This window comes from Thermobia domestica, chromosome 1, assembly GCF_964235325.1.
Source record: "Thermobia domestica chromosome 1, izTheDome1.hap1.1, whole genome shotgun sequence".
Classification (NCBI taxonomy): Eukaryota; Metazoa; Arthropoda; class Insecta; order Zygentoma; family Lepismatidae; genus Thermobia; species Thermobia domestica.
Genome location: NC_137454.1, coordinates 265,081,674 through 265,102,777, shown reverse-complemented (window position 1 = coordinate 265,102,777; position 21,104 = coordinate 265,081,674). Strand labels below are relative to the sequence as shown.

The 21,104-nt window shown below is 34.2% G+C and overlaps 1 protein-coding gene across 8 annotated transcripts in view; it reads right to left on the bottom strand.

Moving 5' to 3' along the window:
* Nucleotides 1–21,104, bottom strand: part of LOC145660847 (NEDD8 ultimate buster 1-like) — a 405,125-nt gene that overhangs the window by 152,610 nt on the left and 231,411 nt on the right. For all 8 annotated transcript variants that reach the window (XM_081726271.1, XM_081726294.1, XM_081726280.1 and 5 more), the window contains one exon: nucleotides 20,831–20,988. In XM_081726271.1, the coding sequence (XP_081582397.1) occupies nucleotides 20,831–20,988 (158 nt within the window). The remainder of the gene's footprint in view (nucleotides 1–20,830; nucleotides 20,989–21,104) is intronic.

The window sequence follows — 21,104 nt, the reverse complement described above, 5'->3', positions numbered from 1 at the left end:
TGGTACACAAATACACCTGTGTCTTATGAAAAAAAAGTAATAAATCCTGTACTTATTCAATAATAAAGCCGGTCAATAACATTTAAATTTTGAATATTTGGCCATAAGAGGAACACCAATGGGTCCTAGAAAACGTTTACCGAATTTTGTTATTTGATAATTCCCAAATTTAAAAGGGAACATAAACATATAAAGGTAATAAACCATATAACGTGCTAAATAGATGTCAATAACCTCCGAAATTCGATTTTTGGTAGTTCTTTACCCATGAAAGGGAACGATGTGGACCATCCAAATTTATAGTGGTACATATTGAAGTCCTGTACTATGATACCAAATGCTTATATTAAAACAATTTCTAAAACCGAGTGGATGAGCCAAGATACCCCTCCCAAATTTTTCAAGGGGTGCGTCAATGTACCCATGTCTTATGATAGGAAATGAACCCATATACATGACCATATAACCATATAAGGTAATAGAACCCCATCAAAGGGAAGAAATTGGGCCAAAAACCAAACGCATGGTACAACATATTGCTTATGTTTATATTTTAGTAATTTTTACCCATGAAAGGGAACAAGATGGACCACCCAAATTTATCATGATACATGTTGAGGTCATGTACTATGATACCGAATGCTTAAATTGGAAAATTTCCAAAATTTAAGGGGATATGGAATGGACCCCTATACATGATCATATAACCATATAAGGTAATAGGACCTCATCCAAGGGGATAAATTGAGCCAAAACCAAACACGTGGTTGTACTAAAATTTGGCAATTTCGTACAAATCAAAGGAAACGTGGTGAACCACTAAAGGGGTGGGCCAAAGTACCCCTCCCAAATTTTTAAAGGAGTGCACAAATGTACCTATGTCTTATGATAGGGAATAGACCCCTATACATAACCATATAACCATATAATGTAATAGAACCTCATCCAAGGGGATAACTTAGGTCAAACCAAACACGTGGTTGTACTAAAATTTGGCAATTTGTACCCCTAAAAGGGAACGAGGTGGACCACCCAAATTTATCATAATACATGTTAGGGTCCAGTACTATAATACCAAATATATAAAATGAGCAAATTCTAAAATTTAAGGGGTGGGCCAAAGTACCCCTCCCAAATTTTTAAAGGAGTGCACAAATGTACCTATGTCTTATGATAGGGAATAGACCCCTATACATAACCATATAACCATATAAGGTAATAGAACCTCATCCAAGAGGATAAATTGGGCCAAAAGACCAAACACGTGGTACAACGTATTGCTTACGTTTATATTTTTACAATTTTGTACCCCTAGAAGGAAACGAGGTGGACCATCCAAATTTATCATACTACATGTTAGGATCCGGTACTATAATACCAAATGTTTAAATTGGGCAATTTCCAAAATTTAAGGGTGGGCCAAAGTACCCCTCCCAAATTTTTAAAGGAGTGCACAAATATACCCATATCTTATGAAAGGTAATGGACCCCTATACATGACCATATAACTATATAGGATAATAACACATCATCAAAGGGAATAAAATCGACCAAAAACCAAACACGTGGTACAACGTATTGCTTACGTTTATATTTTGGCAATTTTGTACCCCTAAAAGGGAATGAGGTGGACCACCCAAATTTATCATAATACATGTTAGGGTCCAATACTATAATACCCAATGTTGAAATTGGTCAATTTCCAAAATTTAAGGGGTGGGCCATGGTACCCTTCCCAAATTTTTCAAGGGGTGCATTAATATACCCATGTCTTATGAAAGGTAATGGACCCCTATACATGACCATATAACCATATAAGGTAATAACACCTCATCAAAGGGGATAAAATCGACCAAAAACCAAACACGTGGTATAACGTATTGCTTACGTTTATATTTTGGCAATTTGGTACCCCTAAAAGGAAACGAGGTGGACCATCCAAATTTAACCTAATACATATTAGGGTCCTGTACTATAATACCAAATGTTTAAATTGGGCAATTTCCAAAATTTAAGGGGTGGGCCAAGGTACCCCTCCCAAATTTCTCAATGGGTGCATTAATATACCCATGTCTTATGAAAGGTAATGAACCCCTGTATACGCCCATATAACTATATAAGGTAATAACACCTCATCAAAGGGGATAAATTAGGTCAAAAACCCCCGAAATTTCAATTTTTGGCAATTTTTTACCCATGAAAGGGAACGACATAGACACCCAATACTAATAGAGGTACATACCCTGGTCCTAGGCTACCACACCTAATTTTTAGATTTGGCAATTTCCAAAATTTAAGGGGGGTGGTCCTATGTACCCCTGCCAAAATTTAAGGGGTGGGCCAAGGTACCCCTGCCAAAATTTAGAGGGGGTGGTCCTAGGTACCCCTCGGTCATTGACCCAGGGCCAAGGTCATTGACCTTTGACCTATGACGTCACAAAAATTTTTGCTGACTCGACGCAATATAACGGGGTCCCTACTACTATTACTATCAAGTCAGAACTCTACAAAAGCTAACATCATCACACAAAAAAGTAAGTCAAATTGTTCTTGTTTCTGATTCTAGGCTATATGTGGTTCGAGTGTGCAACAAAAGTACGCCTGCACAAAATCGAAACTCAAAGCTTGTATTGGGAGCATTTACCCCTTGCCAAGTTAGGCTCGAATTGTACAAATACCTGGATAAGTTGCATGAACGTATTTCATACTTTGACACTGATTTTATCATATTTACTCAGAAACCAGAAAAGCCAACGATCAGATTGTCAACGTACTTAGGATCTATGTCAGACGAAATGGAAAGATATAGTAGGGTAAAATTTTTCACAAACAAGGCTTTAAAAAGCAATCCGTATTCTTTTCTTTGCTACAAGTGGCAACTATTGTTTTTCTATTTCTCATAACCTATTTAAGTAGAAAATGATGTTTGCCACCCGTAAATTTCATGGAGTCATCAAAAATTCAAGATGGCGGACAATATGGCGGTCCGAAAACAAAAACAAATTTAGTTGTCATGTAGTATCAAGTTTGGTATCGATTTCTATGTTTTCATAGTTGTAGAGTTAAAAAAATGATATCAGAAATAGTGCCAGATGCATACAGAGACATAGAGAAATTTGACAAACAATAAAATTACTGTAAGCTTAAGGAACATTCATTCAAAATGATATATTGTCATTTAAGATGACTAGAGTTCTGTTCGTGGAAAAGTTTACATTTTTATATAGACTTCTGTTAAAAAGGATCTTTTCCCCATAATTTAATCTTTCTGTTTCTTATCTTTAAAAAGTAGGTTTTGCTTTCTTTTTTATTATGGTAATTAGATTGTAACTATTATAAAACCTACATAATGGAGCCTGTGGCAACAATTTCTCACTTTACCAAGAAAACTCGTTTTGAAGAAGATAATCCTGTATTGTGCCTCGTATGTGACAGTAGTGACAACAAATGAGTTAATGAAAGCAACGTTAAATGGTATAAATAAAGTGAAGAAATGTTTAGAGTGACAGTAATGACAACAAATGAGTTAATGAAAGCAACGTTAAATAAAATGAAGAAATGTTTAGAGAAAGGAAAAACGTTATCATCTGTTGACACTGAATTTAAAGACTATTGTACACCTAGAAAGATGCATTGTTAGATTGCCTTTATATGAGAACACATTTTTGCATTAAAAAAAAAAAAAAAAAGAAAAGAAAAAAAAACTGCTACAGTCAGTTCACATACCAAGACCATATTGATCGGTTGATGAAGAAACAAGAAAAGATGAACACAAGAAAGGTGGAAGTAGAGAGTTAAGATGATATGCTTCTAACTACAGGTGAAGAGGTTTTTCAGCCTGTGAAAGCATCTATGCGGTCATTAGTCCGTAACGTTAATTGGCAGCTTTGTATTTTCTGTCAGAAAAGAGATGACAAATATCTCAAGATTTAACATTTGACTGTGCTTCTACTATCCGCAGACTTGCAGACTCCAATTAACTATTTCGATGTCGAATAGGTACAGAAGACCTGATTGCAGTGGAGGCACACTATCATCCAACCTGTCGAAGGAATGAAGAGAGGGCATTTAAACTGAAAAATACTGTGGAAACTACTTGTACTTCACATATGGTACTCACTGGTACTAGTACAAACCCAATATTATCTGAAGTAGAATAGAATAATTATCATACAGGTATAGTCAAATGACAAAAGAAAAAAAAAACTTGGCGTTTATGTGACAAAGATATGAAGAAAATGCTATCCAAATATTATGGAAACAATATACAATTTCAAAAACAAATATGAAGAAATTTCCCTCCGCTTGTCTTCCCAAGAAAATTAACTACAATCGAAGCTGTAGAAGGTGTCATGGATCAAGATAGCTCAAGAATAAATTTTCAAGAAATTATTTCTGATACTAAGAACATATTCTCTGCTGAAAAAAAAAATCATTTCCACGTTAAAACGAAACTTCTGCAAAGAAAATCCTGTATTTCTTCGGATTCTTCTATCTGATAAAGATGACGATAAAATTTTTGAAGATGAACTTCCCACAACCAAAATTAACAGACAGATTGTTTAACTAGATCAAGATATTCTTTATGCATCTTCGAAAAGGAAAAAAATAACTCCAAAACATATTAGCACATACCTATTTGTTCATCAAGCAGATTAAAGAAGCTAATTAACACACTACATGCTACTGGAAGTTGTGTTAGTTATGATGTGATTCGGCGTATTGACACCACTATTCCAGAAAAAAACTGCGAACAGGCTTTCAGAAAATAATGTAGGGGTTCCTCAAAATCTTGTACCAAATTGGTTTATCTATTATGCAGCAGATAATATTGACATTTTAGAGGACACATTAGATGGAAGAGAAACTTTAAACATTTTCAAAATCAAAGCACACAATTCCAAAGAAAAATATTAACTTTTCTGTTAAAGACTATGGGCCTTATGCAGAGCCATTTTGACGCGTGATTAGTGCCATACTAAAGAGTTCGACTAACATGTTTCCTGCAGTAGTCAGGCCTTTAGTATGACTCTAATCATACGTCAAAACCACTCTGCATAAGGCGGTGTATATCAGTGTTTCCACCAAATCAGGACTTGGCATGACTATTTAGTCGATCATGCAGAGAAAATGATGTAAAGAATGTAGTGCTATCATGGACAGTATTTAACCAGTGTATTGCAGAAGGTGAACAGCCCAAAATTACTATAGGGTAGTACAAAATAACTCTAATCCAGCTCACGAGTATGACACATTATGGACTGTCGTTACCAGGTGTAAGATGATCTCTAAGAAACTAAACCAAAATGATGTTGTGATAACCTTTGATGAAGCTCTTTACTCAAAATTAAAAATGTTGATGTGACTCCCATCAAATGAAACAAAAAATGTTATTCATTTACTAGGTAACTTTCATTCGATACTGTTTATTTGACCGCCCCTAAAGAGCACTATGCCAGTTTAGTCCTTGAAGACTGCTGGGTATAGTGTCAGAAACAGCAGCAGCTTCTGTGTTGAAGGGAAAGCACTACAATCGTTGTTTGCAACTGCATAAAATAACTTTTGAAGCTGTATTGGGACCTTTAATGACATCATTCAAAAATGGGCTTTCCTTTAAAAATCACGAAGATGACAAGCATATAATTGATGAGAATGTAAAACATATCTATAAAGACTTTGAGACTAGATATTTTATGCAAGCTCAAATTGATGTTGAGGGATGCCCTTCCTTTCTACAAGATATTAAGCACTTGCTCCTTGAATTCATTCAGGAAAAGTCTTCAAATTATACTTTCAAGTATTGGATTCTTTACATAAAGTTCGTTGGCATCCTACTAGTTAAGATTGATATTCAGACGATTTGAATACAATTATATTGTCAAAATAACTGAAGTGAAGTAAACCTTTCGTTTCTTTAAATAAGTGAAGTTATATTATTAAGTTCGTTATGATACAGGAATACCGGTACTTGATGGTCTAATTATAAAGAAACATTGTGGTATCGTATTGAATAAATATTGTTGTGGATGCGTATTCTTATGTTTAATGTGCTGGATCTTAGAGTTAATGACTTTCTTACTTGCATAACTATTTATGTGATTGAGATTCAGAAGTTGCTCTTCAGTAACCGCGCGGCACATAACTGCATTTGAAGTATGAACTCAACAACTCAAAATGAACGCTTGTTACATCAGTTCGTATATGTATATACACGGTGTTTCAAAGCAACACCGACAACGTTTGGGAAATGATTCCGACACCAAAATAAGACAAAAAGTATAGACCAACCTGAGTGCACAAATGCATCCTTTCGGAGTTATAGGCTGCCGAAAATATAATATTATATATATATATAAGAACTTTAAAAGTCCGTAGCTCCAAAACAATGAGACCTACTGAAGTCGGGTCAAAACTTCACTTAGGAACTAATATGTGCACTATCCAAAAGTACATGTTTCAGAATACTGCTGTACTCACACAATTTTTATAGAGGAGTTTGGCTACGGACATATAATTTGAGGTACTCATCAACTACCTCTAGAAAAATTATTACGGAAGTACCGCAGGATTTTGAAACATGGATAATTGGATAGGGCACATACTAGTTTCTAAATCAAGCCTTGACCCGACTACGGGTCCCATAGTATTGGAGCTATGGACATTTAAAGTTCATTTTTTCATATTTTCAGCAACCTATAACTCCGAAAGGAAGCATTTGTGTACCTAGGTTGGTCTATACTTTTTGTCTTATCTTAGTGTAAGGAATCACCTTCCAAACGTTGTCAGTGTTGTTTTGAAACACCCTGTATATATACACATTGGATATTTAAAACTTGAACATTGTTAAGATTAAACAACATAGTTATAGTATTTCTTGTACTAAAGAAAATTTGTTATACTGTATTTGGAATACATGTTATTGCTGAGATTTGATGTTTCTAAATATATTAAATTTACTTTACTGAAATTTATTCTGCCTTTTATTTATTAAGAACATCATTTACTATTGGAAGGAAGAAGATTTATTAGAACGCTTCGATAACACCGTAAAATCTGGTTTAGAATCTATCCTAAATTGCTTTCTTGAGGATAACACATGGCTTCAGGCTTCTATGCCAGTTGGTTTTGGTGGATTAGGCATCCGACGAGCCATAGATTTGGCTATTCTCGCCTTCTTGGCATCATTCTATGGTTCCCGATGTCTAATAGAATCACTTCTCCAACAGGATATAAGCTTCCACATGGATTCTGAAGTAAAAGATTGCTCTTCAACTTGGTCACTGCTAGTTGGATCTGAATTACCTGAATTTAGTACCACAGCAAAGCAATCCACGTGGGAAGAACCTATCTTTAAATCACACTTCTCCTTTTTGCTACGGTCTTCAGACAGCCTAGAAGACAAGGCTAAAATAATTGCTGCATCATCCATAGAGGGAGGAGCTTGGCTTAAAGCTTTACCTTCGTCCCTTCTAGGCCTTCATCTCAGTAATGAGAGTTTTCGAATAGCTGTTGCGTTACGGTTGGGAGCAAATATATGTGAACCTCATAAATGTCAGTCATGTAAGAATCCAGTAGATAAAAAAGGACTGCATGGACTGTCTTGCATAAAAAGTACAGGTAGATATCCCCGACACTCGAATGTCAATGACATTATAATGAGAGCACTCATTTCAGTAGGTATACCGGCGATAAGAGAGCCAAATGGATGTAGTACAACTGATGGTAAAAGACCAGATGGGATGACCTTAATACCTTGGAAGAAAGGCAAATCATTGATTTGGGATTTTACATGCACAGATACTTTCGCCCCTTCCAACCTTCCTTTCTCCTCACTCCAAGCGGGCAAGGTAGCCAGTCGAAAGGAAACAGAAAAAAGAAGAAAATACAGTAACCTAACAGAGAAGTACCAATTTGTGCCCATTGCCATTGAATCCAGTGGATCCTGGGGCAAAGAAGGCCTCAGCTTTATAAGGGAAGTAGGTAAACGCATCACTCAATTATCTGGTGATGATAGAGCAAGCACCTTCCTCATTCAGAGAATAAATATGGCAGTGCAAAGAGGTAATGTAACCTCTATATTAGGAACCACACCACCAGGTAAAGAGCTAGAGGAGATTTTTCTTCTTTAAAACACATTTCTTTATGTTATCTGATTTTCTTAGGCTCGAAGAAGAAGAAATTGATTTGTATATAAAGTTATTTCTACTATGTGATTTGCTTTAGGATTGTTCTGTTTATGTACATGTTATTTATTCTTGTAATAGTTAAAACTTTACTGAAATATAATCACATTTTTCTCTTGTTTATGTTAATTTCCTTGATGCCCTTTCCAATCATGTAAATACCTTACATTGTATATGTCTCATAACATTTTCAACGTATTTTTTTAATTCAGCAGCCTCAAAAACATGAAAATCGACACCACGTTTGATGCCATATGCCAATTTGAACTTACTTCCCTTTTGGGCGGCCATCCTGAATTTCTGGTGACTCCAAGAAATTGACGGGTAGCAAACGCAATTTTCTGTTAAAACCAGTTTTAAGAATCACAAATACAATGATTGCTACTTGTAGCAAAGAAAAGCCTACGGATTGCAACTTTTCACTTATTCATTCCTTTACTAATATGGAGAACACGCATATAAAAAGACAATTTAGTAGTGAACCACAGAATTATGTCTTAAGAGTGTTCACTCCTGATACAAACACAAACAGTTATGTATATAAAACAAGAGGGTTCATCTTAAACTACCAAAGATGCCACTAGCTAAATTTTGACACCACGAAGCAATTGGTTTTAGATTAGTGCAGAGGTCAAGTTTAAACTATCAGTTCTCCCATGGAGTGCTGTGCAGTTTCCGATTGGGAAACAGATCGTGAATAGTAACACACCCTTCGATATTGTCAAAAACAGCGAATTAGCATGCGTTTAACGTACAACATTATATTCATGAGTTTCAAGAGGTTTTCCCGTTTCCTCCCACATTATCATTCCACAAATTCTTTTATAATCATCCGTTTTCCTTAATCTAAATGACATAAACGTGAAAGGTTAAAGATTTCATTTTATTTTTACACATGCTCGACCATTTTTTCTACCTGTAACAGTGTTCAAAGTTGCTATGCCTGTTATTTTCTGAACTCATATTGCAACAAAGGGATAAGTAAAAATTTCACGTTTTATTTCGTTAAACGTTTTCTTTGCTACAGAGCTGCTTAAGACGTTTTGAATTCTGTTGGAAGTTCTAGCAAATGTAGTTGTGTTCAACAAGTGGTTTACAACTTTCTAATCATACCTTACAGTCAAATTCAACAATACAATGTTCATTAACTTGCTATCCTCTTTATGTCTTCTAAGTTCCAACTCCTGCTTTTCTAAAGAAAACCTCTAGTGCTAATTAGACATTCTACTTTTCTGTTTGTGTATACATTTTCATTACTTTTAAATATCCCCACCGCCCGCTGGAGTCACTCTTCCGCTCGCTCTGTATACTGCCTGTCGAAACAACGATTCATAGTGTACGACAAAAACAAAAAATGACCGCTAGGTGACAGGGCCAGCCGAGGCTTGTTTTCTTCTACTTCACTGTAGCTCGTATACAGTAATTCAGCATATTTACCCCCAATTTTTGTAGGAAACAGGACACTTTTTCAATAATTTACTTACATACGGCAAAGTTGTATATATTTTTTAAGTAAGAATTTTACTTTTAATTAACAAAAGAAGAAATTCTACATATCTATTATCACGAAGTAATACAAAGGTTAACACAAAAAAAGGCGCAATAGACATGTAGTCGTCGTTAGCTGTATCAGTCAGTAATGGTATGTAATTTGTGATTTGCATACATACTTAACATATAAAAATAAATAATATTTAAATGAAAATACATAAAGTATCATCCTTATTTTCTCAAAGAAATAAATCCAAAATAGACGAAACACACTCTAACCAATTAAATTACGATCTACTCAGTTAATAAGGCCCAACATAAACAGATCACATTGTTTGTGTTGACTGAGCACCACCATCATTATGCTATTATTATTATTATTATTATTATTATTATTATTATTATTATTATTATTATTATTATTATTATTATTATTATTATTATTATTGACAAAAAGAGCAACGACTCATCATATGAAAAACACAAGAATGCCGTTGAATTTACACATTATAAAATGAAGTCAGGATTTACTATCCATCTCCCCAAGATGCATTCTCATACATCTTTTTCTAGGCCAACCCCCAAAAATTTGTACCTAATATGTATGTATCCTCCGCAAGGCTGGATTTAACACTAGAACAACTAGACTCGGACCTAAGGGCACAACGATCTTACGATCGGTCGTTGGACCAAAATTTAATAAGTGAAACGAAAAAAATGCAAAAGATGAAAAATGATTAGACAGTAAGCACCCTCCATGACGTTCAGTATGATTATGTTAATAGATACCTTCGCTCGGTACAAAACAAGGAGGAAGGCAGTTTATTTTAAGGGCAAACGCTTATAGACCCTACGCATCTGATTTTGGACAATGACAACAAATTCCATATTATACTGTTTCACAATCATACTGTGACTTTTTAGTATTTGAATATTAACATTTTACGGCCGAAAATTCGAAAGAATGTCTTTTATTCTTACACAAACTGATCATTCTCTGTAACTTTATTTTAAAAGATGTAAATTTGTATAAGTTTGACTTTCTTTACAGCAGATTGGAAACGAAAATTCGTTAAAATTTGAACAAAAATAATATATATAGGAGCAGGGTGGCTCAGTGGTACAGCACTTACCTCTGATGCGTGGGGTCCTGATTCAATCCTCGGCCAAGTAAGTTTGTGATGAACAACATGGTGTCCGTGGGTTTTCTCAGGGTACTTTCGTTTCCTTCCACATTTCATTCCACCAATTCTTCCATCAACATTCACTTGCCCTAATCATCCGTCTTTCTTAGCCTAACGGGTATAATCGTGGGATGTTACTCTGAAATATATATATATAAATATTATATTGTGTTAAAATTTTGTACATCGGCATGAGAGGCGGCAAATAATTTTTTGCCTATGGGTGGAAAAACATTAAATCTGACACCGACCATGCAGCCATTTTCTGGCGAACGACGCGCTCCACTCACTCCAAATTTTAATGTTATTATCAATAATAATAATAATATTTAAATAATAATAATAATAATAATAATAATAATAATAATAATAATAATAATAATAATAATAATACGAAACGGTAGAAATTCTCCAATACTCATTTTTAGAATTTCGACTGTCTTTCTAGAAATGAGTTTGAATTTGCAAGAAAATCAAAACGCTTCGTTTATGCTTTCTTCCTATGTGAATATTGGTTTCTCAATTTTTTCACTACTTTTTTCTGATAACAGCAATTTGTACTTTTCATCACTATAAAAGTTATACAAAATGCATTCCACAGAACTGGCAAACATAATGGCTCATAAATTATTACTCAATGAATCTACCGATTTCTTGAAATCCGGTATAGTAGCCTCAACGAACGTAACACAGTTTAGATTATGGAAGTTCGCCTTTCTAGGTGGTTCTTTTAGTCGTCTATTAAGAACACATTGGGCACAGAGTCTTGTTTCAGCATCCGAACTTTACATTAAAAAAAAAAAAAAAAAAAAAACTTCTTTTGCAGAATGTTGACAACAAACAATAGATCTGTCTGGAGGAATTCAGTTACTTCCCTTCGTATCATCATGTCTTGATATTTTATTTATTAACCATTTTTCTGCAGTTGAATACTCGATGGTATTTCGTGAAACGATACCCCAACGTATTCTAAAATGGCTCTTCGTAACTTAGAAAAGGCCATATAACAGTAATACCTTGTAATTTGCGAAAACACTGAACCCTACAATGTATTTTCCTCTATGAGATGTATACTAACAAGCCTCGCTTAGTGCTGCACCCATGTGGCGGAATTTGGAAAAATATTCGTACGGCGATCTCTATGTTATTTTTGGTGATTCGACAGGCAGTATAGAGAGCGAGCGAAAGGAATGACTCCAGCGGGCGGTGCTATCCCATAGCAATGTTGATAGACTACTTGACCAGAAACGTACGCAGGAAATTATTTTGAAGGGTGTCCAAATTCAATCTGAGGATAAATTATGTTAAAATTTGTAAAACTATTTAAAAAATAGACTAAATTTACAGAAAGTCAGGATTGTAGAGGGTCCGGACCCCAGAACTCACCCCTGCCTACGTTCCTGTACTTGACAGTCAATTCTTGTGTAATCGAATGTCTTTACGCAATACTTAGATGGAGATGGTTCTGAGACTATTTACGACACACGCTATTTACATTAAAAAATCATCACTGAATTCTGAGACATTCCAGGCACCTTTTCAGTACAAAATGAATATGACTAATATGGCAATTTACTACTTGATGAGCATCTCGTTAACCGTTTCGTAGAATTAATGACGACTACCTACAAAATGTCTAGTGTAAGATTTTATTTTCGTTTCAAATTCTGTAAGGTGCGGGTAGGTCTGTCGTTCTTTAAATAAAAAATTTAAAAAAAAAAACTCCATTATTATAAAATTCAGTGAACCAAAAAGATTCAACTTCACTTGATCTATCATACACTGATTGGTTCATTTGTGCAAGACGAAATTCCCCAATTCGTGAATAGAACAGCTATTACTTACCTGTTCTCTTGTAGTCTTATTTGACAGGTTTAACTAGCAGCATGGAAACATAAACCTTTCCAACTTTTATATATATATATATATATATATATATATATATATATATATATATATATATATATATATATATATATATATAAACTCCATGGTTCTGGATAATCACAAGAACATTTTAAAACACATTTTTCTGACCAGAACAAAATGAATTATTTAATAACTATACGATTTTTGTTACAGTTTCAAGGACCTAACGTCCTCTTCATCAGACATTGAGAAAAGACAGATGACAGCAAATCTTATTCCTAACTAACGGCTGAGGAAGATATAAGATTTGCTGTCATCTGTCTTTTCTCAATGTCTGATGAAGAGGACGTTAGGTCCTTAAAACTGTAACAAAAATCGTATAGTTATTAAATAATTCATTTTGTTCTGGTCAGAAAAATGTGTTTATATATATATATATATATATATATATATATATATATATAAATGATACAATATCACATATAACGTTATACAAAAGGATGAACAGATGATTTATTTCTTAGCAAATTAAAATCACATTTTAAAAAAATGAACAATATATATAGCGCTGAATTACATTATGCCCCATACACTGGTAGGAACAGGTCAAACAAAGAGTTTCGTCTGCTTGGTAGCCATGTTCGTTGTTTGTTTCGGGTATGCTCGGTTTTATTCGGAAGAAAATATCCCTCTCCCCAGAGAAGCAACTGAACGTTAAGCTGAAGAGCAGACGACATGGAGTTTGTTTGGGGTAAGGCAACGAATGAGCTTTGTTTTCCCTAGAAAATAGAAGTTTTAGAATAATTTAAATCTTAGTTACAAAAGCACAAATGGGAGGGAAAAGCTTGTTTCACCTGTTATATTGAGGAATCGTCGCTGCATTTCTCACAAAATTTGTCATACCAAAGGCCACACCAGTCAAGAAAAAGAGAAAGTATACAATATTAAATATATAAAAGCACGTTTCGTTGACACGACAGGATCACGTGCAGTTACATCAACAAACAAAAAATTGAACACAATGAAGAAGCTCTCCAAAAAACAATGAATAACCATAAAACGCAACAATGCGAATAACCATATTTCTATATCCTATTCCTCCTCATATCTCATGGAAATATTCTATAAGAAGAAGTTTTGCTTCAATCAATCTAAAGATAAATTAACATCAGTATAAGGACATAGACTTACAGCTAAAGATTTATCAAAACAAATGGATCTGCGAAGATGCTTTAAACATGAAGAAGTGACTTCAACCAACACCCTTCATAGAGTGTTATATTTTTCAATAAAACACTTTATTTATACCAAAAAAAAAAAAAAAAAAAATGTCCTTTGAGTTTACTTTATTAATAATTAAACTTAAGCTTAAAACAGTTTCGAGCTGTTGGCAGGAACCTTTTTCAAATTCATGTGTCGATTAGGAAGATTATAAAAACAAACTTGTATATCAAGTATGAAAAGTTTAAACTTTTAATATGCAAAGCTGTTTGCAAATGCTATATATCACCAAAATTATTATCTGAAAAACTTAATCCTTGTGTTTCATTTCTTTAAACGTCTTTTCCTAAACTATTACAATGGACAAGAATATTTTTAGAAAATTAATGAACTTATAATAAAAATTTTTGTTGACTGTCATATTAAAATTTACAAATTAAACAAAATATTTTTAAATTTTTGTATACAAAAGAAATATTCTTGAATTAGACAATTTTTATGTCAGGATTTTTAAAAAATAGTTTTAAAAGATTTACAGAAACAAAAAATAGTTTGAAAAAATTAGATGAATTTTGTTTGAATTTTTTTAAGCAAATGAATTTTTAGTTACAAAAATTTTACACAGAAAGTAATTTGTAAATTTTGCAAATTTTTTACACATGTTAAGACTAGTGTTGTAAAATTTCCGGAAATTTTGAAGCTGTTGGTAAAAAACCGTTTTTTCCGGTTTCTTTCCGGAAAAAATGGACAAATTGGGAAAATAACAAAAATCTTTGTATTGGGTTAGTTTTGTTAGTAATGGAACGTTTTTTTTTCGAACGTATGAAAAATGTAAGTTGAGAAATTTCAATATCGTGAATAAAAGAAGCATTCGAAAATAAAATTTGTAATAATTCTTGAAAATTAATAGTTTGCAGTTATTTTCTTTACGTGCTTTTTAGTCGTTTACTCCTGGTTGTGCATTAATTACAGAACTTTTACAATTGCCATCTATACATCTACCATCATGAAGCGTTTCTGTTATAACAAATAAGTCTCTTGAACGAAACTGAATTCTTAATGTACTCTTTGATCTGGTGAAGTTTTGTCGATTTTAACCAAATTACTTCTTAAAAAAGAGCGCAATAACCAAATTCACCAATATTCATGGACTAAAGCATAATTACTATTATCTAATATTCTAATATAGACTTGTAATATATAAAATTTATGTACAAATTGTGTATGTAAACAACACCTGTTTTCTAGTGCGACAAATTATCTATATACATACATAAAAATGAAAGTGACTATATTTGTAGCTTACCAACTCTTGAACCACCAGATTGATTGATCTAGATAAATTAAAAATCTACATGAGGTTCAGCCAGGGATGGATTTTACCATTTTACTTTGAAGGTGCAACTTGGAGGAATGAGGGGGATATACGTATATTGAAAATGACCGATGTTAGTGTCGAACCCATAGTTTTCGGGATTGCTGAGATGAAACAGTGACACTTCCGATGCTGTTTAAATAAAAATTCAGGCCCACAACTTAGGGGAGGGAGAACGGGATATATATATATATATAAAATTATTGTAAACAGCTGATATCATTGTCCAATCCATAGTTTTCGGGGTCACTGAGGTGAACAGTGACATTTTCGATGCCGTTTAAGTCCAAATTTATCCCCGCAAATTGAGGGACAGGAAGATATATATATATATATATATATAAATGGTGCAAAATGATCGATATTAGTTTCGAATTCATAGTTTTCGGGGTCGCTGAGATGAACAGTGGCACTTTCGATGCAGTTTAAATCCAAATTTAGCACCGTAACTTTAGAGAGGGGGAAAAGGATGATATATTTTTAAAAAATGATCGAAAATGACCGATATCAGTGTCGAATCCATAGTTTTCGGGGTCGCTGAGATGAACAGTGACACTTTCGATGCCGTTTAAATCAAAATTCATTCCCGTAACTTGCTGGCTGGGGAGAAGGAAGATTCGAATCAATGGTTTTTGGGGATCCTAAGATGAACATTAACACTTCCGATGCCCGTTGAAATCCAAATTCAGCCCACATTAGTACTCTAAAGGGGGTGACATGTAAAAGTAATTGGAAAAAAGACTAATACTAGTGTCGAATTCATAGTTTTTGGGGTCCCCTAAGTTAATTGATGACAGTTTTGACGCCCTTTATGTCCAAATTGACACGTCTTCTCCCCATGCGAAGAACGGGTATTCTGCTAGTCTTTAATAATAATACAAGTTTCACATGTTAAATTCTTTAATTTATTTCTCGCTTCTCAAATTTATGCACCTGTGCGGTGTATGTGTGTATATGTAAATAAGATCATTTCTCTTTTTAGTTGTTCCAAAAATATATTCAAATAATAAAGGGAGATTTTTACCAGAAATCACAAAATTAAAAAGTAAAATTAAAATCTGTTGCTTTAAGTAGTTTTCGTGCTAGCGAAATTCGTTGTATATATGCTGCAGATACATTACAGCAAATAAGATTAGCATCAGGCGAAGAAATAGTTTTTAAATTAATTTTCCGGGTTTTGCCAATATTCCCGAACAAATGTTTTTTTCTAATGGGTTCAAAATTTTCGGATTTTTTTACACAGCACAAGGAAGATACGTATCTCCATAAAATATATATTTGATTTTAACATACCGGTTTCAACTAACATGATTCTGGCCTCGTTCCCTGCCATAAACCGGGAACTTCATAAGATTGCTTAAGATAATTTAAAGGTGTGTACATTAATTAATCTAACTAGAATTATATATTATAAATTTTAATAGGGAAAATAGGGTGCAAATAGGGAAAATATATATTATAAATTTTCCCAATTCTAATACAAGAAACATAAGTACTCAATGATCTTAACTGTAAACTAGTAAATATAAAATAGATTTCATTTTAAAAGCATAATGTAGTAAAATAATCGAAATTTTCCCAAATTTTCCATTTTTTTCCACGCTCGGGTAAAAAACGGTAAAAAGGCTGATTTTTTACCCAAAATTTCCGTTTTTTTTCCAGGCCTTTACAACACTAGTTAAGACAGATAGCAACTTGTTTAAGCTTATGACATGATTTTAGCTAACTACTAAAACTAATGTAATATGTATGTGTAAAGAAAATATTCTATTGGCTATAATGTATTAAACTATAGGACAACATATCACGTGATAAGAAGGAAAGGAAGAGCAGGTGATGAAAAGTAGCAAATGAATGAATTCACGCGGCAGGTGTGAAGTATTATAAGTATTGTCTAATGTGCTGGTGTGAAGATGACTAATGCTTTACGGAGGACTGAATCTTAAAGTTATGTACCATGATTTTAAGTACAACTTTACGTCCCTAATTATAAAAACGGAAAAGAAATCACACATAGGCCACATATTCAAATTTAATGATGATTTTGGAAACCAATAAGGTTCATAACCCATGACAGAACATCACCTTTGTTCAAATGATACAAATGTTGTTTTGTTCACAGTTTTGACATATTAAATTATAAGAAAGTAATCATTTAATTTTAAAGCTAAACTTGTACTTCAATCACAATAACCCTAACTAAATATGACGTTAGAAAAACAGAAATATCACTTCTCATTCGCTACTTATCAACACATAAGTGTTTATTCCAGACTGCACAAGATGGAATCATACAACCATCACTTTCCAATCGCTAATTTCAACACATAAATAATCTCCCCAGGCTACACAACATAACGATGATGTAGGTCATGTGATTCACAACAACCAATTATAATGATTTCCCTGAGTGCCACGTGACTCAGGTTATGTGATTCACAAAAAACAATCACAGCGATTTGTCAATGTGTCTGTACGTCTACATCCGGATTGACTGTAAGAGAGTAGGGTGTTCGTACATAGGACCATAAACATTCAGTCTTAAAAGGTTGGTAAACCTATCGAAAGAAACCAAGGGATATGTATCTATTCCTAGGTACCCATGAGAGAGAGTAAGGTACTCGTCCACATAGCCTGGTATCTATAGGAGCGTAAGCAATTATGATTTTGAGTGGGTACGTAATCTCTCATAATATCCTAAGCACACATATCAAAAGAACCATAGAGGCACGTATCTGGTCCTCAATAGCTATTAAGAGAGTTTGAGGTACCCCTCTATAGGACCACAAACACCCATCATAGAAGACACCGAAATTTTTACCGTTCAAGTTTTTTGCAATGTTTGACTCATCCAAGGGAATGGGCTAGGACTACAACTTTCAGGAAGTAAATATCTACATCCCATAGACCCTACGTATCCTTTCAAAAATTAAGAGATCATTATCCCTATGACATTATACCATGTGACCAGTCATTTGACCGAGAGTCAGATGACTCCATGACGTGGTACTACGTGACCAAGATCAATTACCTCGGTTACTTTACCATTTCCTGCTATCTTCAGCTAAACAGAGCCGAATGACCTTAAACCGGGAGTACTACTAGAGGGTTAAGGAGCAGGCTGTCTCGATGACTTCGTCTGCCTCTAGATATTAATTGTAATGTAGGTCACATAACATGAAAATATTATTATCAGTATACAAAAAATCTGGCCCTCCACTTGTCCCCTATTTTCAGGAAAGGAGTGGAAGTCTGATGAAGATACAGTTAGTGTGTTGAAACTGTTACGTAATTGTGTTTTATATATTTTTATCACATAATCTTGCTCAATGTGTGTTGTGTTTAGTTTGATAATAAGGAAACAAGGTCTGATAGAATAATTATGATTCAATTACTAATCTTATTGATTGTTATATAAAATCCACAGGTAATTAAGTAAATATTTATAAATTACTAGTGTTTTCCTCGTTATATGTACAGTACAACTGATCAAAAACAATACGCGGCAAAAATTTCCTCTGAGAATTTGGTATACTATATACGATTCTTTCCAACAGAGATGTGAGGTACCAGCATTTGACAATATCTATGTTAATGCACTTACGTGGATTGAAATTAAAGCCACCTGAGAATAGTATTGCTGCTAATGAATTTTTCCAGAGTCTCACTATACGTGGTGATGTGGAAGCAAAGATGTGACTCACTACATGAATTACTTGACCATTATTAAATTGTACAGCGTAAAGTGTTGATATGATGCACGAACATACCATAACATACACACTATGCTCTATACAAATTGGGACTGTTCGTTTATCAAGTTAACTGAGCTGTCATCATACATATGAAGCAATTCATACTCCATGATAATAAGGAATATGTGTTTGAGAAAATCTTCGTAAGTACGTCAGGGCAGCTGAATGTATGGTCTGATGGTGGCCACTTGCAAAATTTCTACGCGAGTAGCATTTGTAATTGCTCGCGTCTCAGTATACTATCATACATCTTGTGCTACCTGTAGGAACAAGTATCATACATACATTTCAAGGAAAATGTAAGAAACAACAAATTACTAAGCGCTTGACTACTTTCCGAATGATCATCGAACGAAGACATTGCTATGCTCTTGAACCCACTGCTAATGAGATTCTCAATGTGTCGTGTAACACACTTCAACGAAGAAGAAGAGAACAGATAAAGCTACTGGGGTTTCAACTATTCCTTAAAGGACAATCATCCAAGATACCATCCAGTGATTAGAAAGAGCTAGTTCTTGGTGTTTGTCCACTCTCTAAGTCCGACAAGTTGGCCAAGATTGTTGTGTGCTAGAACCTTGCACGTAACTTTAGTAGGCATTATCGAAGAAAACATGTTTTTATATGTGTGCCATCTAAGGTGAATTCTCTACCAAGAGCAAGTATATAAGTCGGAAAGTCAATAGCGTCTGCGTTTCGAAAAGTAACATCTAGGTTAATGCGCTAACCTAGAGTCAGAAAATCAACCGAGGTTCCACTTCTATCGAGTGACTTATTGGGCTTAAACTTGTACGGAAAAACGTAAGTTCCATCTTATGACTGCCAATGACTCAAATTTAACCGAACTTCCACCTGACAAAAGTCCTTTCGGAAGAGAAGTTAGTCTTCCACTTCCGGCAAGCTTCATTAAGTCATCGGGTAAGAAGTCTTCAAATTTAGAAGACATTGTGGAATATATATGTACCAACAGACTAAAAACAAGATCTACCGATTACTTGAACTGGATTACGAAGTTCAATAAATATAGAACTGTGAACTCAAGAAACAATTTAAACATTACGAAATTGCAGTTTATGTGGAAAAATTGCCCATATATTTAGATCTTTTACTGTGCGTATACAAATACAGTAAAATTATATTGTGAAATTAAAATCCAGAAGAAAAATGTACTGAGATAAAGGTTGTCTTAGCCTTTATTGATGCAAGGTAGAAAAATTTCCAGTTGATCATTGTATGTACAATTTATTTACCGGAGAATGTGAATGTTCCACCCGTTCATACCGTTGAGGAATTGGTAAAGTCAAGATTAACAAATACTAAAGAGGAGTCAAGCAGGGCTACACGACAGGATGGAAGCACAAGCATCCATGATAGAGCCAATGACATTGTCAGTAAACCACTTGTGGATTCATGAGTACTCGTAACCACCAACACTTTTCTACATACTTCTCTTGCCTTACTCCTCCCTTTTTCTTCATATTGTATCCTCGTCTAGCTGCTTCGAACGTGAAGGATCAATCTGATATCATATGTCGGCCAGCTGGAAATGACTCGAGTAAGTGAAATTTTAAATTTGGGTGATCGACAAATCAAGAAGATATACACTTTGGACTCCTCTCCTTCCTCACACATAATAAACTGGGAAGATATAAATAGAAAACCAAGAATCTTTTTAGTTAAACTTTTTGTATTTTAACACTATTATGTTACGTAAATGAACAGCATAACTTATGTATTTGAATACTAACGCACCTGAATTCTTTGTCGGCTTCTAGAAGAAGAACCAAAGCCAAAGAATACTGCTCTTTTTTAAGTGCTGTTCGTCCTTTCTCATGTAGAGCCATTGCAATGACTAATGACTTCCGTTCCTCTTCTGGTAAATCTATTGCTTTTCCAGACTGATCTGCAACCTGAAAATTATAATTCTTAAACAGGCAGAAGGAACGAGATCTGTAGCTTAACGTTCTACGTTTATTTTCAGTAAACTAAAGAGACGGGTGAGAACTAGAAGTAAATAGTGATGAAA